Here is a 24,903-nt window from a genome sequence, read left to right on the forward strand (position 1 = left end):
GTAGAGGCCAAAAGGCCAAGAGATTATTTTTGTGCAAAAAATTTCCATTTTTTTCAGGTCAGAGGACCAAAAATAGGATGCCAACTCTGGATTTAAAAATCTCGCATTGCTACTCAGGAAGTTGGAAGAGTGCGTGGCAGGTCTCTGTAGGGCTGTGATCGGTAGATCTCACTCCCATCTGACTCACTCCTCTTTCAAAGTACTGTCAAACCCCTTATTTGAATGGATGGATTTAAATCCTCTTCATCAAAGAGATAAAATTAAAATTCCAGCTCTTTCATTGTCGTAACTTCTTGGAGTTGAGGTGGACTGATATGAAACATCCATCATTAAATTACAGCCTTGATTCAGACAAGCTGAAGACACTTGTCTGTGCAGTTCCTCTGAAGAGGTGGAAGGCATACTGTCGTAATTTTCCTGATTATTTAACCTCAGCTGCAAGCTTATCATTAAAGAAAGATGCCCTTGTAGACTAAAGTGGACTCCTTTTTGCTCTTTTGTATTGCACATCCACTTCAGATCCTCTAGTCTTTCTTTGAGGAGCCTGTCAGGATAAAGCAAAGGGTAGTGGTTTTAAACTAAAAGAGGGTGTATTCAGACTGGATATATGGAAGAAACTTTTTACAATGAGAGTGGTACAACACTGGCACAGATTGCCAGTGAAGGTAAATGCCTGATCTCTGGAAACATTGAAGGTCACTTCAACGGGGCTTTGAGCAATATGATCATCTCATTAAAGATGTCCCTGATCATTGCAGAGGAGTTGGACTGGTTCCTTACAACCCAAACTATTCTACAAATACACATAAGAGAGAGGAGATCAAAATGAAAAGGACTAAAGTGTCTGGAGCCAAAAGGGTGCTAAACAAAGGGTATAAAGTTATATATTTTTCATATATGGGAAAACAGAAGCAAAGGTCATACAGTGATCAGAACATTCTGGCCCCAGTTGCCTCCTAGGGCAGTACTTTATTTTCACCTCTTTGTTAGATTTTGACAGTTGGGCTGCAGGTAAATTCTTTCTTTTTTTTTTTTTTATTAATTCACTTCCAAAGCAAAATCCAGTGTGCTAATATTGACCTCAGCAGCAAATATTTTCTATTTTTTAAGAGACCATAATTACAGCTGTATACTTTATATGGAGGATGATCAGCAGGCACAAGAATACTGCTAAAAGGAGCTTTCCTGCTAAGATCTGGAGTGTTTGAAGAGAAAGTGGAGGGAAATGTCAGAATCTAAAGGAACCAATCTCTAGTTTTTAAATCCAAAATTTAAAAAGGTACATTTTTTCCTCTTTGACTTCGCACATTCAAGTAGCCAAGATAAGTCTAAGGGGCAAGAGAGATGGGAGTTTTTTCCTTATCAACACTAAAATTGGCAGGATCCATCAAACTCAATGCCACAAGCTGTTTCTAATGGAGTGGAAAACTCAAGTCCCAGTGTACACACAAATCTCAGTTCATTGAGAACTACAAAAGGGCATGCAGCTAAAGGGCAATAACATATTTCAGTGGCATCACTATGCTGGTAAAATAGAAATTCAAGAAAAAATCCCTTTTTAACGAAGAGTTGTCATATCCACAGATACATTTCTGTCCTGAACTTTACTTTTGGGAGTGTTATGCTGTTGTCACCTCTCATTGCCCCAGCTGGATGCAAAGTGTCAAGGAATTCATTGAAAGTAGTGAGTGCAAAACAAGAATTAACCTGGATTGTCTTTTTGTGTAATTTCAGAAAGAGTAAAAGCAATCGGGAAAGGTTTCCTTACATTTCTCCTCTGCAGGGCCCCTACTCTGATCTCCAGGAGCCAGGCCAGGTTCCTGCAACAAGGCATTAGTGGGTATGTGAGCTCTGGTTCATGCAACCAGCACCGAAATCCCAAGAAGAGAGGGATTACACAGCAGTTTTTCCTGCCAGAGGGTGGGCAGTCAAAACGGTACTACTACTGCCTCCACCTGGGAAGCTTCAAATAACCCCAGTTACCAGAAGAGGAAAGAAGGAAGAAAGGTGAAATATGTACATAATGTCTTCTTGTTCTTCCTGTTTCAATGAAAGTCACTGCAAACAGCATCTTCTGGTTTACTGACCTGCAAGCCTTGACAGTGGGTGCTCTGTGGCTTGCTTCATTAATTACTGCCAAGGACTGAAGGTGTTGAATGAATCTCAGGCTAACAGGAGGCTGTTTAAGCATGACAGGGGGCTCAGAGGACAAGCGGTCTCAGGAGAGTCATTGCTTCTTGTCCCTGTTCCTGCTGCCAGCAGAAACACTTACAAGCAACTGTTTGTGGACAACAGACACCACTTGGCTAGGAGACCTCTGCTCTGCAGATGCTCTTGAGGGCTTCTTCCACTCATAGCATCTGGTGATCTATTGAAAGTAGGTGTCCTGCTACCAGCATCACTGCTTGGAGAAAACTTCAGTCAGAGGACTTCTTAGTGTGATTTCCCCATGGGTTCAGAACAAAACCAAGCAAACAGAAAAACCTAGCAGGCTGCACTTATTAATAAATGATGGCTTACCTATTCATAAGCCTCCTGTCTTGGGAAGGCTTAAAACAAAGCCATGTGCTCTAGCTTTTTATGTCTGAAACAATGTCATCTCCTGCTGTGTGTGCTTCAACTCCAGGTCTTGATCGAAAGTCGCAAAACTGAAATGAAAAAGGGAGAAGGAAACAACTTACTTAAGCCAAATATGATATAAAGATTGTTTTTTCAGTTAAGAGAGAATTGTTTTCTGCACTTACAGATCTGGATTCAGAAGTACAGGTTGAGCTCTGCCACTGATCTCCTAGTCAACTTCAGGCATATCACATAGTTTCCCTATCCATGTTTTCTATGTGTGAAATACTGTGGAGAATGGAGGCACAATTTCCCAGCCGTTGCCAGTCCTGTAAGTCAGGCTGGTTTTCCCACCAGCCCACAATGCCTTGGGGCTGTGGCTATGAAACCCCACATGAAGGGCAGTGGAGAATAAAGAAGACACTCGGATGCTAGCGTCTGCCACCCAGCAATGGAGGTGTGAGGGCGCATATTCAGGCGATCAACCACTTCTCAGTTTCCCCACTGCAAGTTATGAGTGGCAACAGACACCAGACCCAGTACAAGCCACTCGGGGTGGGTGTGCAAGGGCTTAAACATACATTTCACACCATGTAGCCACCACTAAGTGGTGAGGGCAACACCTGGTGTTGCAGTCACTGTGTACCACTGGCAAGCAGACTGGGCACAGGAGAGAGAAGATCAGCAAGAGATTGATGTCTGGCAAAGCTGAGACTCCCAATTAAAACTGCAGATGGAGTAGCTTCTCCTGAAATTCTTAGATGATGACAAAAATTTTGATGGTTGTGTCATGCAAAGCGCTTCGCTTGCGTGAGTCAAAAAGTGAGCATGGATGATGGGATCAGGAATCTAAAAGTTTAGACAAACTTTTCATTCCTGGCTTATTTTAATATAGCATCTGAGGACAGAGTCTAGTAAGGAAGACAAAAACCTAATCAATCAAACCTCAGAATTTCAACTAAGATGAAAATAACATGGTTCCAATATGCCCTAGGAAGGAAGGCTCAACAATAGCGAGGGTGCCTGAACAGGGTTAGAGCAGCACAGTGCAACACACTGGCATGTGGTAATTTTAAAAGCCAGAAGTATCTCCTCTTAAATAATCTGAAATGCAAATGTGAAGCCTGTTTTCCCTCCTTGCTCTGTGTTTTCTTGACAACCACTGCCACAATCCAGTAACTAACTTGTCATCACATAAATATGTTGATGCATTTGCAATGGCTAAGGTGTTAATCCTGACCGTCATGTGTATGTGTGTGTCTTCCTTATGCAGTCTTCAGGCCAAAGTCTGGTTTCTAAGACTAATCAGACCTACTAGCAGCCAGGAGGACGGGAAGCCAAGGATTTTGCTCCAAGGACAACATCCCTGCCACCAGGCAGAAGGGTTCTGACTGCATGCAGAGCAATGGCAAAATATAAGTGATTTGTCAAAATTAAAAAAAAAATGTCAGAAAACAAACAAAAACACATGCTTTAAACTAGGATCTCACCTAGTCCAGCTCACATCCATGGCAAAGGACGAGAACCTGATTTCCAACACGAAATCAGTCTGTCTCTAAAAATTTAGGCTACATATAACTCAGAGTGATTTCAGGATCCTTTTCAGCTTTGAGCAGGGACTACAGATTGTTTTCTACACTCTTTTCCAAAGAAATGAAAATAAGAATCTGTTTTGTGTGGAAATTGGATGCAATTCACACTTCATTTAGACATTGTGGGTTTTTCTTTCTTATTCATTTCTAGTTATCAAGTGAAGTATATTAAAATACTTCTTTCCTCTTGCTTGCCTGCTCTTCTAGAATATTTTTGCTCCTCCCTACAGCCTCCAAATTTTCTTGTTTCTTAGTATCTTCAAAATTTGGAAATACTCCATCCCCCTGCCCTAAAAGTAAAACAAAACAAATAAATATGAGTGAGTCTAAAGACAATTTCCTATTTTTCTAGGTTCCTTAACAACTCAGCAAAACCTTTTGGAAACAAATATCAACCAAAGTGGATAAAAAAGGTGTAAGTACAGACCAAGCAGTTGTTTTGTTTCGTTTCGTTTCAAACTGCCTTAACTAAATGTCCATAGGGGCTGTCCCCTGCAGACTCTGTGATGACCTAGTAAATCACCACGTAAAGGTCATTTCACCTGGGCAGGCTCTGTGAACCACCTGGGTGAAGAATTCCCAACTCACTGCATCACAGCCTTTGAGCTACACAAAAGAAAGACACTATAGGGAAACTAGGGGCTGTTATGGCATGATTTCCAGCCTTTCTTCTGCATTGCAAGTCTGCAGAGTAAGAAACTGCTTCACTACTCATTCATGTTCTGTCATTCTGGCACTGTAGGCTGCTACAGCAGAGCTGCACATTTCCTTGACATACTAAAGTGGGATCAGGAAAACTCCGGTACTCACAAGGATGTACCCTGCTCACCCCTCGCTTGCAATAAGCACTGCAACTGAATGGGAAAGAGGATAAATGTGAGCCTAATACAGCATCTAGTTTAGCTGCAGTTACTGTGCTTCATGAACTGCTGTGAGGTTTTGTACTAGCAGGGAGATGCACACATGCACTTTTGTATATATGACTGCCTTGGATGCACTTAAATACATGTTCAAATGCATTGCTGAATGGATACAATGCGGAAGGAAGGCGGGAGTGGCCTAACCGTGGTGCATTTCATGCACCACTTTGACAACACCTAACATCACTACAGGTCGTGGAGTGAATACGTTGCCCATCCCAGGTCTAGCTCCATTTAGCACTGGGGCATACCTTTGACTTTGATGGATGTAGCCTGTAGCAGAATTGCTTCCCTGGTAAAGGCTTAACAGTAAAATATGAGAAGGCTATTGAGGGATTTAATTGCATGGCTTCCAAGTCTTAGTAGGAGTTGTCCATGTATGTTCTCAGTGCACATGTGGGAGTATAAATGTCTGGATCCTGTATGATGGGGTATTTCAAAACTAGCCATAGTAATACAAGCAGCAATACATGGACCTTTATGTGGTGACCAAAAACAAAAAAAAAAAAAAGAGAGGTTTTGAAGAAAAAGAACAAGCTGAAAGAGAGCAAATAAGCTACACATAGATGACATCCAACAAATTATTTCAAGCTGGAAGACAGACAGACTATCCTAGTTTAAGCTGGAATTGTTGCATTTCCCCAGTAAGCCCACCTCACCACTCACATATACTGCCTCACTTGAGATACGACAATAAAACCTTGCCTTTTTGCCACAGAGACTACCAAAATTATATAACATTCTGTGAGTTTTCTATAAAACAGAGGATCACTTTCACAGAGGAAAAGCTAAGCAAGAAGTCACTTTGACATGCTCTCATGAGACAAGGAGGCTGGGCACAGTAAGGCAAATGGGACCACGAGGTGGAAGCACTTGAGAGAGCAGCTGCCTTGAAAATCAGCCTGCAGAATCATGAAGCTGGAAATGGGATGGAAGTGGAGGATGCCTGAGAGAGGAGACAAGGATGCCAGCAGAGAGGTGAAATGCCAGGCTGGATGGAACACAAAAAGGCAGGCACATGGAAAGCAGGGTGACCTGCAGACCACTTTCCTCCAAGATGATAGAGTTTCCCTGTCTTGTCAGGCAGAGGTTATAAAAAAAAAAAAAACCCATATGCTGAAAACTCATTTCATTTCCTCACAGTGGGACAGCCGAAGGATGCCATGATAAGCCTCTGCCCAGCCACTAGTTCGGCGCTCTCCTGGTTCAGCAATATCACTCTGCTGGGCCAGCCCTGTACTACCCCTACAGTAGTACTCCATTGGACCAGGCTGGGAGAGAGCTGGGGGCTCCCTTGCTGTTTATGAGGAAGCAAAGCAGGTGGCAGATGACACCAAAAAAAAGAAAAAAAAATACCACACAACACCAGATCAGGTCTCCCTTCCCTTCCCCACCTGCCTTCTTTCCTGTTTACAACATATCTGAGGGGCTTCAGTCTGACTGGGTTTACCTACAGCTTTGTTGCTTTCAGGTGTCTATGGCAATACAGTGCTTTAATGTCCAATGCACATGCAGGGTACACTGACACCTTTCCTCCAGCCCTCTCTCCTGCTCTTCACTGCTGCTCTTAAAGGCTGTCCTGCAGCAGCAGCTCTGTGCAGCATGCCACATTACCACGGCATTCACAAACAGCTGTACTTCCCCCATGGTCTGTGCCATCCCTCCTGCTTCCAGCCCTGTCTTCTCCCTTAGCCACCCCTGCTTCAACTCGGAGCTGCAGCTGCTGCCTACCTGCCGATTGCAGCTCCTGCTCGACACACCATGTGTCCTTCCCTCCCTGCTGCACTGCTCACTAAGGACACGCTGTGGCACAGCTATCTGCCTCCTCTGCTGCAGTCATGCAGGTTTGGATTACTGTGCACACTACTGATGTCAAGCTCCTGTCGTGACCCAGCGCCCCATAGGAGGAGCAAATGAGCTGAGACGTCAACGCAAAAAATTATAGCCATACGAGCTATCCGTGCGCTCAGCTGCTGGAAGAGTGCATACATGGCTTCTGTGACAGCAACAGCACACAGAAGCAGCAATGAAATGCAGTTAACAATACAGCTGGGAGACAGGCAGCAAGGCAGGCACCGGTCCAGGGACTAAAATGATCCTACCGTGAGCCAGCCTGCAGTGCCTCCAAAAGTGGCTGACTACTACACAGGAGCTCGGCTTTCTTTGCTATTACTCCAGTTCCTCCCACCTCCCCCCCCCACCTGGTGACTGCAGTGTGTGCTCTGTTTTGGTTTTGTTTGCCTTTTTTTTTTTGGTTCTTCCCCCCCCCCCAACCCTCCACCCCAAGTCTCCTTCTCTCTCCTTTGGTGTCCTTTTCTTCAGGATGGCGGAAGCAGAGTTGCACAAGGAAAGGCTCCAAGCCATAGCAGTAAGTCAGTTTTATTTTACTTACTCTTTTGTCCATAGCCTCGGGTTGCAGAGGGACGGGAGGATTCTGGCACAGTAGCTGGGAAGTGCCTTGAGAGCCTGGCTTTCATGAAGTTGTGTGTGGAGTTCCCCATTCGGGAAACGAGTGGTTAAAGTCTGCTTTGCAGGGTTTGGCGGAGAAAAAGAGCTCTGAGGAAGAGCAATGAGCTGACACGTGCAGAAAGAAAAATGTGAATGCACAGTGGCACGCTTAAAAGATTGATGATGGAGAAGAAGGAATAAGTGGGGAGGAGGGGAGATTGCAGGAGAAAATCAGTACTCTGCTGAAAAGAAATTTTCTTATGGTAGAAGGTTTGACTTGGCTCATGAAGAAGTTAAACAAAATTATATGCTGCAGCATGACTTCTACTGCAGAAGAAAATAGTCATACTACTAATTTTTTAGACAATCGAATACAAACACTGCATTATCAAAATTGTGTAATTATTTGATCTACTAGTTAAACTGTAACCTCAGATCCGTAGATCAGCATAGATAAATTCCCTGTAGAGTTGCATCCTGTCATGGGTAAAGTCTAGGCAGAATTTTGCCTTTTTTTAGTTAAAACTTTAATTTTCACATTTAGTACCATTATTTGTAGTGAGCTGTAGACTCTGTTGGTGCAGACCTCAAAGGAAGGTGGGTAGTGATACCTGGTGAGGATTGGACTTGAATGCTTAAAAAACACCATCATCCCAGCACATAGAAATTGCCAGCTCATCTTCTATCATGGCTCAAGCACTGTGTAAAAAGGCCTGTGTTTCCATGGGCACTGCCACTCTGCCAGCCCCACATAGCCTGCCCTTGTCTGAGTGACACCCAGCTCTTCTTTTTCCCTGTGGCTGGGATGTGGATGCAGCTGTGCTGGTCCCAGTTGGATGGCACAATCAGTGCTGGGAACCATACACCTGGAGGTCTGAAGGGAAAGGACAGAAGATGGCAGAGCCCGTATGGGTTTTACATTCCCTTTCCAGTGATCAACAGATGCTATGTTTTACTGTAGCCAGCAGAGAGATTACAGATTTTCTTTGTAGTAAGAGGAATGGCTGCTTCTGCTGCTGTTTCTGCTGCTGCTGCTGTTCCGAGCTGTTTCCTTTAAATCTGCTATTCGGCTAATAGGACCATGGAGATTTAAAATAACCAGATGTAAAAAAAATAGATTGTTGGGATTTTTTCTCCCTAAAATATTTCCTGAAAAAGAGCAAGTGGTATCATTTGATCTGAGGGGGCAGGAGGAAATACTATAACCATTTAATTTCCAAGCAGCAGAAAGTAGATGCATATTTCTAAGCTGGTTCACAGTTTTCTGTCAACGTAGGCATTGCCAAATCTTCAAATGGAAACATTGACAATGTTCCCATGGAGGAAAGCCTTGCTACTGCCTCTGGTTTAGGACTCCTGTATGGCAGAACTGTATCACAGAGCTGTTCTATGCATGGCTGCTGTGCATGGCTCTGAAGAACTTCCATCTCTACATTAAAAGTAAAAAAACCCTCTATGTTATTGCTGCTTCTTTTGGCCACTATTGACAGAAAATCAAGTAGCATCCATTTCCCCTCCACGTATTGTGCTTAAATCTTTCAGCAAAGTAAATCACACGCTCTGCTTCTTGGTGCTTTGCATTTCACACCAGTGAGGCCACTATGGATGTAAAATTATTACATGGTACATTGCAGCTTTTTAAGGTAGGTTTCTGCTGTACGAGAGAAGGATTTGAGAATGTGGATCTTCATTTTCTATATATATTTCCCTTTTGTTTTCATTTTTGGGTAACAAACAAAAGACAATATAGCAATGCATACAGTGAATTAGATTGAAAGAATTCTATTTCCCTGTCAAAAATGTTCAGGGTTATTTTAAGCTTGAATGCAGGCCCATGACCTGACTTATTTGCAAACACACTCTAGAGAGCAACAGGTTTTCCATCTAAGCTTGTTTAGTAGTTTTTCTCCTGTGCTTGGGCTACAACAAATGTTCGTCAGAATGCAGTTTACTTCTGTTGCAAGCTTTGCTCCATCAGGATGGGTGACATGAAGCAAGCTAGGCATTTCTCTTCTGCCACCGGTTGGCTAAAATAAGGTCAGTCCTCAGAAGCTCCATAGCCTTTCTCAGAAGAAGAAAAAGATTAGTGTTTTTTGTTCGGCTTGGTGTTCCCTCTGTTTTGGTAAGCTGCATGTCTCACTTAGATGAGCAGAAGCTAACACCAGCACTTTTCAATCAAGCTGGTTGAATGCTAGGTATATAGGAAGAAATCTATTTACCACTAGGACTTCTTCACACTGTTGGCTGTACATTTGTTCTTGGGTCTGCAGTCACCACCACACTTGAGCTTGCCATGAAGACAGGCAGAGTAAATTTTAAGTGTGCATCATCAAGTATTTAGGGAAAACAAAATCCAAATATGGGAACACGAATATTTGCACCAGAAGGCTGACAGCTTTTGAAGAGCTTGATTTTGTTACTTTGTTACTCTGACTAATTGCGCTTTAATATATGCCTGTCTGGCACAGAGGCAAGTGTCACGGGAAGTTGAAAAAAGGGCCTAACTGATACGACATTACTCTAAACCTTTCTGAACACAGACTACCCTCTTGTTTTGCCAGCAGCAAGTACGTAGACTTTCTGTGCCTTTATTTTCCACCTGTAAACTGTGAGTAATGGACTTTTCCCTTGTCTCACAGAGCTGTTAAGTATGCACACAGGATCAAGGACAACTTGGATGCTATGGTTTACCAGGACATGAAATAGCTAACTAAGCCTCTAAAAAATATAATATGTGATTCTAAAAAAAAAAAAAAAAAAACCACAAAAAGCTTTAAATATATGGGGTTTTTTAATGCCTTTGTACATGCTTACGCTGTGATTTTTAGATCCTTCTTCTTCTAGGATTCCTAAAATTCACAAACTGACTATATTAAGACTGTGCCAGTCCAGTTTGAGAAGTGGGGACTTGTGAGACAACTACCAAAAAGCAGAACCCGCTTCTCCCCGACTTGGGAGGAAAACATCAACTATTTGTCATGGGTAGGTCCTATAATGGCCTGGAGAAACAGGTTTTCTGATCCTTCCTTGAGCAGAGATCACATGATCCCACTTTGTTATCACATGTGCTGCAGGCAGGTACGGATAAATCCTTCTGTCATGACACACTGCTCTTAACACCTGTTTGAGCCTGACCCTAAATCACCATAACACCATTCTGCTGCTCTCTGTCAATGGAGCCAAGCGGTGCCCAGTCTGAATTCTCAGGGAAGATGTCTTTCAAGAGACAAACAAGAAGTTAAAAGTAGATGTCAGAAGACATCTGCCCAATGAGCTTATTCCTATAGCCCACTTCAGAGCTTGTGTCTGCTCTTCTCCTGGAGGGAGGTGGTGGGTAAAATTTAGACTGAAAAAGGAAGCATTTTTGTGGCTTTGAAAACTTTCCTACTGTGAGTTGCTCAGAAGTTTGGAATGCAAATAGTCCTGGAGGAAGCAGGCTTGATGGCCACTGGACAGGTGATCTGAGTTAATTTATCATGTTTCAGATAAATAAACTGTGCAGCTCCACAATTTTTTATATGTCCCCTTTCTCTGTGACTGCAGAGGTCACTATCATATACTGATCTAAACACAGAAAGGTGTTTACAAAATGTAAATACTTTCCCTTGCCTAGATAGCAGTCAAAAATGTGGGGAGTGGGGGCACTGAGAACATATCCTTGCATGTGAGGTACAAATGTCCATATGATGCAGTAAATATTTGTCACCCTTACATTAAGTGAATTAAAAGCAGTCAGGGGATGGCACTGAGAAGAAATCATCCACTGGAGAAACAACCAGCTCAGGAGCTGGAGGAGGTTTTCAGGTTAAAGAGATGTCCTGCCTGCAGATGCAAGTGGGAAGGTACAAAAATGTACTGATTCCTTCCCAAGTGAAAACATCATAATGATGGTTGCCTCTTACTACTGCCCAGCTCTGAGAACCAGTAGCCCAGCGAAGCATTAAGGAAAAGTAATTATTGACATTAAAATAGCCATGGTAAGGATGCCTCCTGTTGAACAAGACCATTCTTGCTTTTTTATGAGATTATGAGTTTGTTGAGCTGGATCTAACATTACTTAAATGTCATCAGGATTTTGCCTTTGTATGAGAGGACACTCGTTTAAAAATAGCCCCTCTTGTATCAGTGGGGTATGCCTTAGATGGATTAAATACAGGGCTAAATGACAGCTCTCAAAAAGTTACTGTTAGTGAGGAAGACTGCAGAATAGAGACATGTTCTTTGGAGCAAAGGCAGAGGAGAGCTTAAGGAATTAGTTTTTCAAGGCTTCAAGGTGTTCTCTACCGGTACTTTGATGTAAATTCAAAATCAAAATTGATACAATGCAGGTAACATGAAAAGTGGTGAAGGCATACATACAAGGACAACTTCACATCTTTATACAGCTGATGTTAGGACAGGCCAGTGCAGGACTGGGCATTCAAACAGAAGGGAATACAGGCCAGCGCCACAGAACAGATCTCTGCAGTCTGAGCGGCAGTGCCTTTTGCAGCAAACAAGAACCAGTGTGGGACATAATTTAACAGGGATGAGGAGAGTATCCTTGTCCTGCAAAGGAGATTAGTTTCACACTAGTTAAACCTAGATGAGGTGAGGCTCCAGAGTAATTCCAAAAGGTAGGCAGGTGCACATATATTTAAGCATAACACCTCATCATTTTTTTTTAACAGGTCGGTAAGAAGACCAATACAATTATATTTCGGAAAGATTTTACTAGTATAGTTTCAATATCACAATTGCTGGTAACCTAGGCATTCTACATTTCTGGGCTGGACACTCAGCAACTTCAGTGAGCATCATGTACTGTCCATAAATATCAGAAAATTTATTGACAGAAAAGCCAATATCTCTTTTTTTTTCCCCTCATTCACCTATTGTCGATTACACATCAAAATGAAGATTTCTGACTAGTAGATCTCACACTCAAGGTCATTTTACTGTAATACTTTTTGTGAGTCCTTCCAGAAAATATTGTCCAGGAAAAGGAGAAGCTCTGGTGTTGGGACTCACATAGAAGAATGTGGCAAATTCATTTAATCAGCAGTTTGCTATTGCTGTGATGACTTAATCCACTAGATTTCTATGCCTTCATTTAGGAAGTAAGATTTTTGTCCTTAAAGTTAAGCATATGATCAGTTCTCTATTAAGTCAATTGTTTGGAAAGAGTAAATGGGCTCTTGCTTTCATGCTTGGAAAACAGATAAATGACAGGAATCTCCAGAAGTCTACACTGTCATAAGAGTTAATAGAGAAAGAGGATAAGTAAATACAACTGACACCTTTAAGGCACAAGTATTAGTAAGTGTCTAAGGAGGGTAGCCGCTGAGAACAAACGAAATTCTTCCTGAAATTAGTTGTTAAGCCGTAGAGACCCTCTCTCTCAGAAGTGCTGGATGCTCAGAGTGGACCTGGGCTTCAGGAGATCCAGTGGAATCCATGAAGGACTTTCTCATTAGATAGAAGTAAATTTTGAGTTGCAACTTATTAGAGGCTGGCAGAGAAGTTTTACATGTATTTGCCAAGCTCCCGAGTCCTTCTGTTTAGGCAGTATCAGCATGGAGCATGGGCTAGATGGTCTGATGCTGTCCTGTGTACACAAACACATTGCTAGATTAAACATCTCTTTAGATGCTTTTGTGAGTTTTGGCACTAAAGAAGCCCCCTTCCTCCTCTCACAATTCAACATGAAGCTCATTTGAATATTGTTGCTACATAGTTTAATCCACTTTTTCTACTACCATTTTTCCCTCATTTTCCTATTTGCAATTGTATTTTCAGCTGTGATTAATCACAACCATTTCTCTGACATCTTGTTCCACAGTCCTAACATCCAAGTACCTGAAACAGAAAATTTTTCTGTAGTTGTAGCTGTCCTCTTTCTTTGTCTTGAGTTGAAAAAAAACTTGAGGGCTATTGAGATCTTAACAGATTTCCAGAGTACTCTATGTAAAGGAAGACCTGCAGGAGTAAAGGAGAATCTGTACTCTTTTGCAAATATTTCCAGGAGTGGGTTTAGTATGTACTGACTGGGGATTATCGCAAATTAAATCTAAATGAGATCTGTTTTGTAAGCACAATATGAACCCTTGAGGTTCCTGTGAACCTCAGTGGAAATCAGCCACAGGAGAGAAAGTGTTATGATTGCATTTGCTGTAAAGGATGAAGAGAAGTTTCCTTGCAGCCTGCAAGCCCAACCCTGGACTGCAGCAACAGCATGAGTCAGCTTCATGGCAGACCCTGCACCAAGAAACCCATGTGAACACAGTCGTGTCGTGTCTTGGCTTCTGGAGCGTATAAAACACTGGGAGTTCATGCACAGTGTAGGAAATGTTATGGCCTTTGCCCATTCTAAGCCAAAAGCCAAAGAAAAATGCCTGTATTGTCTGAAAATGAAAAAATTACGGTCTCTGGGTTTATCTTTATTGTTGCTTTAGGAATGTTTGCATGACAGCAAGAAAAACAGAAATATGATGGAAAAAATATTGCTGTCTAGGTATCAGTGAAAATTAGGAATAAATAGAAACCAGAAACCAACTTGCTCTTGAGAAATTTCTAGACAGTCTCCAGACTTACCCAAACTGAACTGTTTAAATTTAGAATTGTTTCCACAGTGCATTCCTAGCCTTTAACACATCACCAACATCTCTTGAGCACAGACAAGAGGCTGAGATACTGGATTTTGTTTTGTGTCTTTCAAGTTCTATTTTGCAAAAGAAATTGAAAATGGATTAAATGTTTTTCTGATTTTCTTGCTATTGTTCTTAAGCCTCTGGTAAAGTAAAACAATTGTGGAAGACTTACATTTTTGGAAACCATTGAGCAGCTGTGGCCTAGAGTGTAACTTTAAAGGGAGGTGTTGCACGCTGTGGTAGCAATAGGATAGATGTTCTTGTGAAGTCAGGCATGACACTTTGGCATTTACATGTTATGTGAAAAGTGACGCATAGTTGGGTAGCTGGCATGAGGATGGGATGGGACTGGAAAGGGGTGCACAGTGAAGCCCAGGCTCTCTGCAAGAACTCTTGCTCTTTGAGGAATCACTCCTTCTACCTAACTCCTTACTCATTTTAAAAATTCTCTTTCATTCTTGTACAGAATGGAGGGTATTCTTTCATCAGCTAAATCCTTATGAAGTACAGTCATCAGCAAGATGGTTGGTGCATCACTTATTTGGGAAAGCACCAGACTGTGCACGTGTAGTAAATTTTGAGGGCTCACAGTGGTAATATCTAGCTTCTGAACATCTCTGTGAGTGCATCCCAAGGAACTTTCCAAAGATTTCAGTGTATTTTTTGTTGATGTGGGAAATGAAGTTTGGACAAGATGTTTACCTGTTTCATCAGCAAACCCAACACAGCCATGAATTCAATCCCTTGCTTCCTTATTTAGGTAAGACAGCAATGAAATATGATCTTAATCCTTACCTTCTCTTGAATTGCACATGAGAACATTTTGAGCCCTTGTGTGCTGAGGAGTAGGACTTCGAAGCATGGCGATGCTACACCTGCCTCTGGGCCTAATTTCCCTAGCATAAAAAACCCTTTTCTGTTGCAAATCTGATCTAAGAAACCATGTGTTTGCAAGGGTTAACATGATCCAACATGTCCAGTGGAAGTAAAATGAGTATGGTCTTTTGGCAGTTGCACACAAGACCTGTGTAGCTCTTGACACACAGGTGTTTTTTGTTACTTAGCTAACTTGCAGCAAGGTTAGGTTCTGGAAGCATGTAAAGCTTTCTCCCTCTTCGCCAGTAAAAACAAATGCTCTCTGTGCACTAAAAAGGCCAACAACCAATGCAGTTTTAGGCTCTCTTTTTGGAAGGAGACAGATCTGCTGTCATCTGTGAGTTGTTGCCCTTTCCAGACAGCGCAGAGTTCTGGTTGTTGATTTAGGCAGTGCTCTGATTATTTTATGCCAGCATCATTTGTCAGGATCCACAGACAGCAGTTATGAGGGTGTGGCTCAGCCCCTCTGCAATGCCTAATAATAGCAGCCACTGACATCACTTGAAGATTTGGGGCAACGGAAGTGTTCTCAGATTTTAAAAAATACATACCTTGAAAGAAAGCCCTCTGGTTACTAACAGAGGGCTATATAAAAGGTGCTTTCGAGCCTTTTGGGGACAGGTCATTGTCAGCCTCTATGCTTCAGCCATGTTCTTTCACCATGCAGAGCTACAAGCATTATTGCAGTAGAAGGGAGTAAGGTGGGCAGGTAACAGCTAAGGAGCCCCCATTAAGAGGCTGATAATTGTAGACAGAGATCAGAGGTCATACTGCAATGTAATTTATTGCTAGAGAGCCTGCAATGCTTGCTGCAGAGAGTCACACAAATGCAGTGTCTTTATGGCAGCAGCAGGAGCGAGTGCAGAGCTGAGATTACTCGGGAATGGATAGTGGTGCTAAATGCAAGTGTCTAGCTATTAACCAGCTGAGTGCTGCACGCTGCAGTGCCAGCATCAGAATGACTAGTCTTTCCCAGTGGGCTTCCCAGGGGGAAAGGTTTTGGTGTACACACACACACACGCACGCACGCACACTTTTTAGCCTCTCATGGAACAGGTCTGCACTGTACCATGTGTCAGGTCCTTGCTAAAACACCCACTGACATCCATGGGTTTTTAAAGGATGGCTAGTCACCCAGCTGTTTCTTGTTTGGAACATAAAGCAAGCATTTGGCAACCAAGGTGTCACTAAATTAACAATAGTTGCAGCACAGGGGACTGTATTGTCTCATACACTGGCTTTGGTACAAAATTACTGTCCTGGATGCACTGTCAAGTTCTGGCAGCTCTGTGCAGATAATACAGTGTTTGGGAGTTAATGCCTTATGTATTTTGAATTCCTACCTACACTGACGTAAAAACTAAGTCTTGGTTGTAAATCATGTGTTTGTTCTTAACAAATATAAGAACATCCATACACTTGCTGCACTTTAGGAAAGTAGGCTCCAGCAGAAGGCTGATGAGTTTTCCAGTATTTTAAGCTGCACCTTTAAGACCACTCCTTGTGGTAGGAATCACTGCTGTATTAGGAATATGTTATACATACATTCATCCCAGCATCAGGTTGAACTTAGTAAATTGTTCTGGTTAAGGAAGCAAGAGAACAGTTTGAACGTAACATCTTCTGCCAGTAACACACTAAAAAGCATTAGTTCCCTGTAATAAATTGGTTTTCTTACACTTATTCATGAATTTGTTATTGATGAAGTTTCAAACAGTACAAAATTTAGACAAATCTATATAGGATATCTGAAATTCACCTGTCAAATACAGACTATTCATATTTTTCATGCTTTTGCTTATCAGCTTCCTGAAAAATAATAGAAAAATAATAGAATCTAGGTAGTTTACAAGTATTTTTGTCCTTATCGTGTGTGACATCACATACAATGCTGAGCAAAGGCTTTGATGGAATTGAAATGGACAGTGCAGATCTCCTCCTCTGTGAATTTCTCAGCAATTCACAGGACAGAATGTCTCACAGAGCAGGTTTTCCAGAATCAATGTTTCCAATATAAACTCTTTACATTAAAGATGATTTTTCCCTGGGCTTTTAAAACACTATAATAACTCATAATTAAGAAGACAAAGTGTCTTTTAAGGATATCTTTACTGCTGAGAAGAAAGGGATGGACAAAGTTGCTGGACTGGAGAGAGCTGGCAGGAGTTTCCTTTTATAACACTGCCGGAAATCTCTGGACATTGGGAAGAACTGCCTTCTGCATTTGGCCTCTATCTCTTAGGAGAATGTCAAACAATCATTTCTTGCCTCAGACCTCACAGTCCACGAAAGCAGTCCTGAAAAGCAGATATAAGGAAACAAGACCTGTATTTTGATGGTCCAAGCACCTACAGCTCCAGTTTCTACTTTGTGTTGGTCTGTCACATTGTAGACACCTAAGAGAAAAAGAATCTTTGATCTCTGTTACTTCAAAAGCACATGTTCTTTGATGAAATAAATGAAATTTACATTGATGTGGATAACATTAACCATGCAATTGTGGGCAAGTCATAGGTGACTCATTGGAAGGCAGTCAAGTCCAAAAAGGTCGAGTGGCCCTGGTTATATATTGTCACTATCTGTATGGATCAGAGAGTGGTTTAATTAAGCTCCATCCATCTACCACTGAAGGCAGAAGTGGTATCAGGCTGTGTGCTTCCCAAGCTGCCATGACACCAGTGAGCTCATGGGCCATAAATCCAAACTTGCACGGTAGACTTGATTTCTCATTGGTATTGTGTTAGTCACATCTCTGGGCAGGTGAAGCTAACAGGTGCAAAAGTGGCTGGAGAACTGAAGCATAATATATATACTAGCAATCAGCTATCACAGTGGAAATCTGTACCAGACAGAGTGCAGCCTGGATCTGACTTTGTTCTAGTTCTAGATAATGTTTCATGAACCCGGGTCAGATAATGCAGCGCAGTCGCTGTAACTGTAAGCTGGGCTTCGCTGGAAGGGACTGTGAACATAAATGAAAAAAATTTAGTTTAAAGTGGTACAAGCAGATTATTAGCTTTTTTTCACATAGTGTTTTCAAAATAAATGAAGGATTCTTAAACATCCAGTACTAATCAATTGCTGGATAGCAGCTCTGAAGAAAAGATGAGAGGACTATAGTGGCTCGTATATAGACAAGAATGTTGCCATTAAGGATCTTGGAATTATGCTCTGGTTTGACCTCCACCGGATGTTAGTCTCCAAGAAAGACAGAGGCTGAGTGGAAAAGAGTCCAGGAGAGCCAGATATGATCAGAAGTGGAGGAAATTTACTTCTGATGGAAGACAGTATAAGTCAGAGTTGTCTGACCTAGTAAGGAAATACCGAGGTTCAGCTGTTTTGGCTTCAGGGAGGGAAAATCTTTCCATCATCCTCCTAGGGTGGGTCACCAGTGTGTTTGCTTGTACTCTGCTATTGCTCAGTCACCTGGTGATAAGTAACTCACATATGAATGGTTCTTCTGCAGCCAGTCAGTTTTCTTGTGATGCTAAGTACAATGATTTCCTGAGACTTGGCAACCTACACATGGATGTTTGAAGACCCAGGAGAATAATCTAATTCAATCACAGTGAAAGAAGTCTGAAGCTGGATTGTTTCACCTTTCATTTTGGATAGGCTAAGTGTGTGGGTCGTTTGTCACTGGAGCTCAGATATGTTGGGTAACATGACTGTGTCCAAGTCTGTAAAATTACATCTGTTGTTGGATTTAGTCCTCATACTCTTCCATGGTAGGACCCTGTCTTGCTCCCTTCCAAGCTAATAGAAATTTTGCTGCTAGTTTCAGTGGTGAGCAGGAAACAGATCCTTACTATCCCCCCTAAGGGTTCACACCATTTCAGAATCTGTCTTCATAAAAAGTGCCATATATGTGCCAGATTGCATGTCTAAATCAGACTTTCCAGGACAAGTTAGAAGGCTGGAGGTACATTGAGAAAAAGCAATTCACCGTTCCTCTAAACTTGAGAGGTACATGCTTTGCCACTTGTCACTTACTCTTATCAGCAGAACAGAGCCACAGTTAGAAAGTGACTAAGCTCATGTACCGAAAGTTCAAACTTTCATATAAAAAATTACTAGATTTTTAAACTCCATGTGTTCTTTTTCACCCACATGAGACAGACAGTTTTGAGCACCTTGGCCTTTAAACAGCCACTGCTCTTGACTTCTACATTACCAAGAGTTCAGATATTTTATAACTTTTGCTGGAATAAGCTTCCCATGCTCTACCTGTGCTCTATGAGGAGATGCTTTTTCAGTAGAATCTCCTCTTCACAGAAGGTTTTTATCTTGTTAGAAGTGTTGCCAATGATAAAAAAAAAAAAAATAGTAACAGACTTATTTTCTCAGTTAGCTGAAGGTGGAGGAAAAAAAAAGGGGGCGGGGGGAAGGAGGTCTTTTCAGTTTCAGGGAAATCATGTTTGTGTTTTCTCTGTTGATCCTGGAAGGTGTGAAAATGTGAAAGCTTAGCAAGCTGAAATGTCCTTAACACACTAGCCTAAAATCAAAGGGGATGAGACCCCTGCCCTTTAGCTAGCATAAAATAATGCTAGCAGAAATAAATCCAGAAAATATTGTCTTCGAATGTAATTTTTTTCTCTTTGTCCTACCTAACCTTTTTTGGAGTTACGTTTGCAAATCAATGCAAAACTGCATTGAAACTTGGGAGCAGATCCTTAAGTCATATTTGGGGTCTGGGAGACAAATCATACACAACCCACAGACCAAATGAATTGTCAAAGGCCTCTAGAAAGCTCAGCTTCAGGTAGGTGATTTCTCTGTGGCTGCATTTTGACCTGTACATGCAGAAAGTCTTTCAGCATTCAGTAAGGCAGGGCAACAGGTGCTCAGAATATAGCACAGCTTTACAGATTTACCTTTCTCTTTCACTATGTTGTGAGACAGTTCATGTCATGTTTAAGAAACTGATCAGAGAGCACTCTGACTGTTGATGTGCTGTTAGTACCGTCTTTCGCTTCAAGAAGTTTCTCTGGTTTTAGCGGAATTTTTAATTTAATAAAATCCCACTTAAACCATGAACAATTAACAATTAGTTTGCTTGTGGATATACTCCCGAATCATTATAGGTTTCTATGTGCAATCTGGAATTGCAGATATTGGGTACTTACCAAAGTGCAAAGGTGGCAAAGATGGTGCTAAACTTTTGCTGTGTTATACTATAAATTACCTCCTGAGTTTTAAACTGTTAAAATTGCCACATTGGCCTGTGGTTTAACAACTTGACTCCTTCTTTTCAGACAGTTATCCTCTCTTTGAAAAGCAAAACAAAAGATCTATTTTGGCTAATTGAGAAATGTCAGCATTATTTTGGGTTTGTACAAAAGTTGGCATTTTGTTTACTATGAAGTACATCACTTTCTGAAAAGTGACTATGTAAATGGCATTCAGCAATTCAAGCTGTATTGTCTTCCAAAAGTTGCCATCACATGTTCTACTTACAAAAAGCCGGAAATATCTCCCTTGGTTAACAGTCACCAAAAGAATAATTATGTTCATTTAGCATATGTCTACATCGTACACTGAAGTACCTACATCTGTACTAAGATGCACATCTGGCTTTTAGGTCTGTTAGGTATCCAAAACAAGTCCCCATTGTGGCAAATCAGATGTTTATTGAAATAATTGTGCAACAGATATCAAAGGTAATGGAGGCAATCTGACAACTTGTTCCAAGCTCTGCACAGAGCAGTTAGGATGAGCGTAGCTGCCTCTGCACAGTTCTGTGGTGTATAGCATCCTTTAACTCCCCATCTGACTCAAAAATACATGCCAAAGAGCCTTACACAGTAAACTCAGCATGAAGTCTAAACTTCTGTTTCAGGAAGGAGGTGCTGCAATTGTTTATTATCTCCTTAGTATCCTTACGCAGACATTTTTTCCAAACAACCACCATCACAAACATAAATACTTTTTATTTTCAGTTGCTCTAATGAAGACTAGCTATCTCCTCATTTTCTTCCTGACACATGAGTAAGAGCAAAATTGTCAAAACTATCTATTAACTCTGAATACTCAGCATGAGACATTTTCAAAGCCTGCATTTTTTCAGAAAATGGGTTGCTATGTAATGATTCCTATGTCCAGAACATGACTTGTATTGATGTGAAAGGCACTGTGAAACTTCAGTGCATCAGACTTTTGCATCTGCTAGATGTCCAAAGCAAATCTACCTTGTGGCAAATCAAATGTTTATTGGAACACTTTATCCTGAAGATACTTAGAGCATTTCATGGGAAAAACATTTCCTGAGGCAGCTGACCAGTTTTGCAAGTGGCAGATTGAACAGCAGCACATGACAGGGGGGAATTGCACCTATGTACCCTTTTAATGGTGATTGCTTTATTGGTCTTTGTCCTTTTAAATGTCAATCAATCCGATTTTTTTTTCTCCCATGAAACTTAGAAAAAAGGAAGGAGAGAAACCAAATCTTTTCAGTAGTAAGGAATATCTGACTCACCACTTGAGACCACAGCATTAGTCATGCCAAAAAAAACCCTCTACAACATATTTAGTTTCAGTTTTGGTTTTGTGACTGAATTATTCCATAGAGTTGTTTGTGCCACTTCAAATTACGTCCTCATACTTCCAAGTAAGATGTGAATTGTGATACTTACTGTTGCACAGGAACAACGTGAAAACCATCTACTTCAGGTCTAAATGGTGGTTTGAATATGGCACAAGTGTTTCCCAGAGCTTTATTATTCTGTCTCTGACAATTGATGAAAATTGATAGTAGAAGAGAGGCAAAGGGAACCCCATTATGCACCTTCTGAATAGTTTAAGGGTAGTTTTCTTTCTCTTTTTGTAATGGAGAAGGCAAATCTCTGTTGTTCATTCCTGGCATTAGAGCAGCACCAGCCAAAGTCTATGCCTGTTTTACTAGCACAACAACGAATGCATGCCCAACATCATCTTCCAACAGAGCAGAGGCCAGGGAAGATGAGAAATGAGCACAGAAAGGTGAAATCTTTTTTACCCAAGGACTTTCAGAAAGTTGAACCCTGTAGTATTAAGTCTTTTCACCGCAACATTGGCAGGCTACACACTGAAATCCGCTGTTCATGTCCACATTAACTGCTCTGTCAAATGTTCCTGCCCTGCACTGAAACCCACAGTTCACTGAACAGCTCCCATTATGGATGTAGAAAAACCCTATGGGATCACTGGGGTCTTGTCTTACCAGCCTACTTCCCTGCAGGATGTTCTGACACTTTCGTAGCTCAAGGTCCATACCACCTCTATAAGCCATGCCAGCAAGGGCTTCAGCAGAGCATCCTCTGTAGAGCTTCCATGCATTGTAATTAGCTGTCATCAAGAGACTTCATCTTCCAAAATGTGCTGCAGTACTGCTCCTCAGCAGTGTTGCATACATTCTTTTTCTGCAGAGTGTGAACTCAATTAATCCATCTGCTTAGTTTTCACTGCCTTCCTGTGTAGAAGCAGCCTTTAGCAAGGGTGTGCTTTCAGAGACCTTTCAAACGTGTCCGTGCGACAGAATTTGCATTGAACATCTGCCTGCTGACTCCAGCACGGAGACATCTGAAGCCATGGAAGGAATTTGGATCCAACCCTACTGACCTCTTGCTTATGTTCATGATCACTGTTATTGGCCTAGTTTAATTTGGAGGGTAAAGGGGCAAGTTTTGTTAGTATCTTTGCAATAAGGGTTGGAGAATGTTTAGAAGCTGATAGGTCATCACACACAATATATAGTACAGCATTGCCCACTTGAATAAGTAATGCTTCTTTATTTCTAGGGAAGCAAAGTAAGAATGTCCCTGCACAGTCTAGGATGACCTAGGAAATACATAGATTGCCTTTCCTTCCCTGCAGCAACACCACCTGTAGATGTAGCTTGGTTTCTCTCTGCTTATATTTTAATTCACAAGTCTGCAGGTATTTTCTGTGGGCAAGTAATAACCCTTAGAAAGAAAAAATCCTTTGTGCTATGAGTAAAGAATGGCTTTAGGAGGGAGAAGCATAGGTGGAGATATTTTCAGCTATACAGTACTGTTCAGTCCATGTCACCACATAACTGTGGTATGTATTTTCAAAACCATAGCAGTGGAACGGATCATTTTTGCCTCTGCCTTTCAAGCTGTGATCTTGGACAGGTAGTGTGAAGTTCTGAGTTTGTTAAAGCTGTTAAGTTCCGGAGAGGAAAACAAAAAAGGTGAAAGTCTTGGTTCCAGTTTCCTAGCATGCAAGGAAGAGATCCTTTTCCACTGCTGTCAGTTATCAGGACTGTCAGCCAGCTTGCTGCTCAGCAAAGATGCATCCTCATGACAAGCGTTATATTTTATTAGCATGTATATCTTTGAAAGCCAGTCGTTCATCATAGGACTGCAGGAAAGATCACTATGTCAGACTTTGGCTGGGCAAACATCAGGTAAGATACATCAGAAAAGTAGAATTTTTTCTATATGTCTTTTTTGATATAGAAATTTTCTTGCAAATGGGAGATAAAAGAACTACTGTCATTCGCACTGAATGTTCCACGTGGAACAAGACAAGATATTAACAATTTATTTAGAAAAGTATTTCTAAACCTTGTCCCTTTTAATGTATTCATGACAGAATTCTGGGTTCTAGGAGAAGTTAGAAGCTGGGGGGAGGGGGGAGGGAGAGGCAGTAGAACAGCCACCTTGGACTTCCAGAGGGCAGACTTTGGGCTGTTAGAAGGCTGGTTGACAAAGTTCCATGGGAGACAGTCCTTAAGGGGAAAGGAGCCCAAGAGGGCTGGATGCTCTTTAAGAAGGTAATCCTGGTTGCGCAAGAGCAGGCTGTCCCCGTGTGCCAAATAATGAGCCAGAAGGGGAGAAAACCAGCTTGGCTGAGCAGAGAGATCTGGGTGGATGTCAGAAAAAAGAAGAAAGTACATGAGCTTTGGAAGAAGGAGCAGGCATCTAGGGAGGTCTGCAGGGATGAAGTGAGATCATGTGGAGAGAAAACCCTTAAAGAAAAATAGCATGGTGCTGAACAATGGATTTTTCCACAGCAAAATGTCTTTTGGCCATTTTATGTTGCTACTTGGTGTTCTCTGTGCCTCATCAAGCTGTGCCCTGACTGCCACCCAAATATAACAACCTGTGGTATGTTTGCACCATCAGGGAATACTTGCAAGAGATGATGCAATGGTTTATATTTTTGTAACATACCTCTAAATGTATTGAACATGTCTACGATAAAGTCCTGGTGGGTGGAACCCATCTATTTGCCATACTATAAGAAAGTATTTTAGAAGCCTAAAAGAAAAGAAAGTCATAAAGGTATCCATCTTTACTCCACATCCAGGCTTCTCATTTCCTGGTCCTGTTTGGTGTCTGTCTATGCAAATGCCAAGACTGAAACAGAACTCTTATCCCAAATCTTTCTTTCTCTTCAAACTTAACCTTTTATGCTTCGCTTGTCAGAGTTCGAAATTATCTTTCAGTTCTCCTTTCAAAGAGAATAAATAAGATATATTCTTCTCATACTTACCTTCCTGTAACTTCTTCCTCCTCCAGTCTCTTTGTATCACTCTGTTTCTGGAGAATCAACTACAATATAACCTTTAGATGAGAAGCATCCATAGCAATTACCAGATAAAAATTTTCTAATATCACACCTCAAAAGAAGTTATTCCAGAGGGAAATTCTTGGCAAAGTCACTGTTATAAATACTGCTTAAATTAGTTCATGGTTGTAGAAAATGAGAAGGGAGGAGAAGATTTGCAGGAACTACTCTCTTCTCCATCTTTAGATTACAAACCAATGGAAAGGCATTGTGGAAAGACTATGGACAATTGAAACATAAAACCATGGAGATCTGAGCAAGAGTTGAGTTTTAATTTGCATTCACTTCCTTGGCAACTTTATTGCT

General features: G+C 41.5%; 1 protein-coding gene and 1 long non-coding RNA gene across 11 annotated transcripts in view; one reads left to right on the plus strand and one right to left on the minus strand.

Moving 5' to 3' along the window:
* Nucleotides 1-7,689, minus strand: part of LOC128850346 (uncharacterized) — a 29,117-nt gene extending 21,428 nt beyond the window's left edge. For 3 of the 4 annotated variants that reach the window (XR_008447677.1, XR_008447676.1, XR_008447675.1), the window contains exons 1-2: nucleotides 7,464-7,689; nucleotides 2,521-2,648 (exon numbers count right to left, since the gene is read on the minus strand). This is a non-coding gene — a long non-coding RNA (uncharacterized LOC128850346). The remainder of the gene's footprint in view (nucleotides 1-2,520; nucleotides 2,649-7,463) is intronic. The other variant, XR_008447674.1, reaches the window with a different exon arrangement.
* Nucleotides 7,035-24,903, plus strand: part of PALM2AKAP2 (PALM2 and AKAP2 fusion) — a 269,862-nt gene continuing 251,993 nt past the window's right edge. For 2 of the 7 annotated variants that reach the window (XM_054053677.1, XM_054053679.1), the window contains exon 1: nucleotides 7,035-7,439. In XM_054053677.1, the coding sequence (XP_053909652.1) occupies nucleotides 7,395-7,439 (45 nt within the window). In that variant the 5' untranslated portion in view covers nucleotides 7,035-7,394. The remainder of the gene's footprint in view (nucleotides 7,440-24,903) is intronic. The other 5 variants (XM_054053680.1, XM_054053682.1, XM_054053681.1 and 2 more) reach the window with 3 other exon arrangements.

Source organism: Cuculus canorus, chromosome Z (assembly GCF_017976375.1).
Source record: "Cuculus canorus isolate bCucCan1 chromosome Z, bCucCan1.pri, whole genome shotgun sequence".
Taxonomy (NCBI): domain Eukaryota; kingdom Metazoa; phylum Chordata; class Aves; order Cuculiformes; family Cuculidae; genus Cuculus; species Cuculus canorus.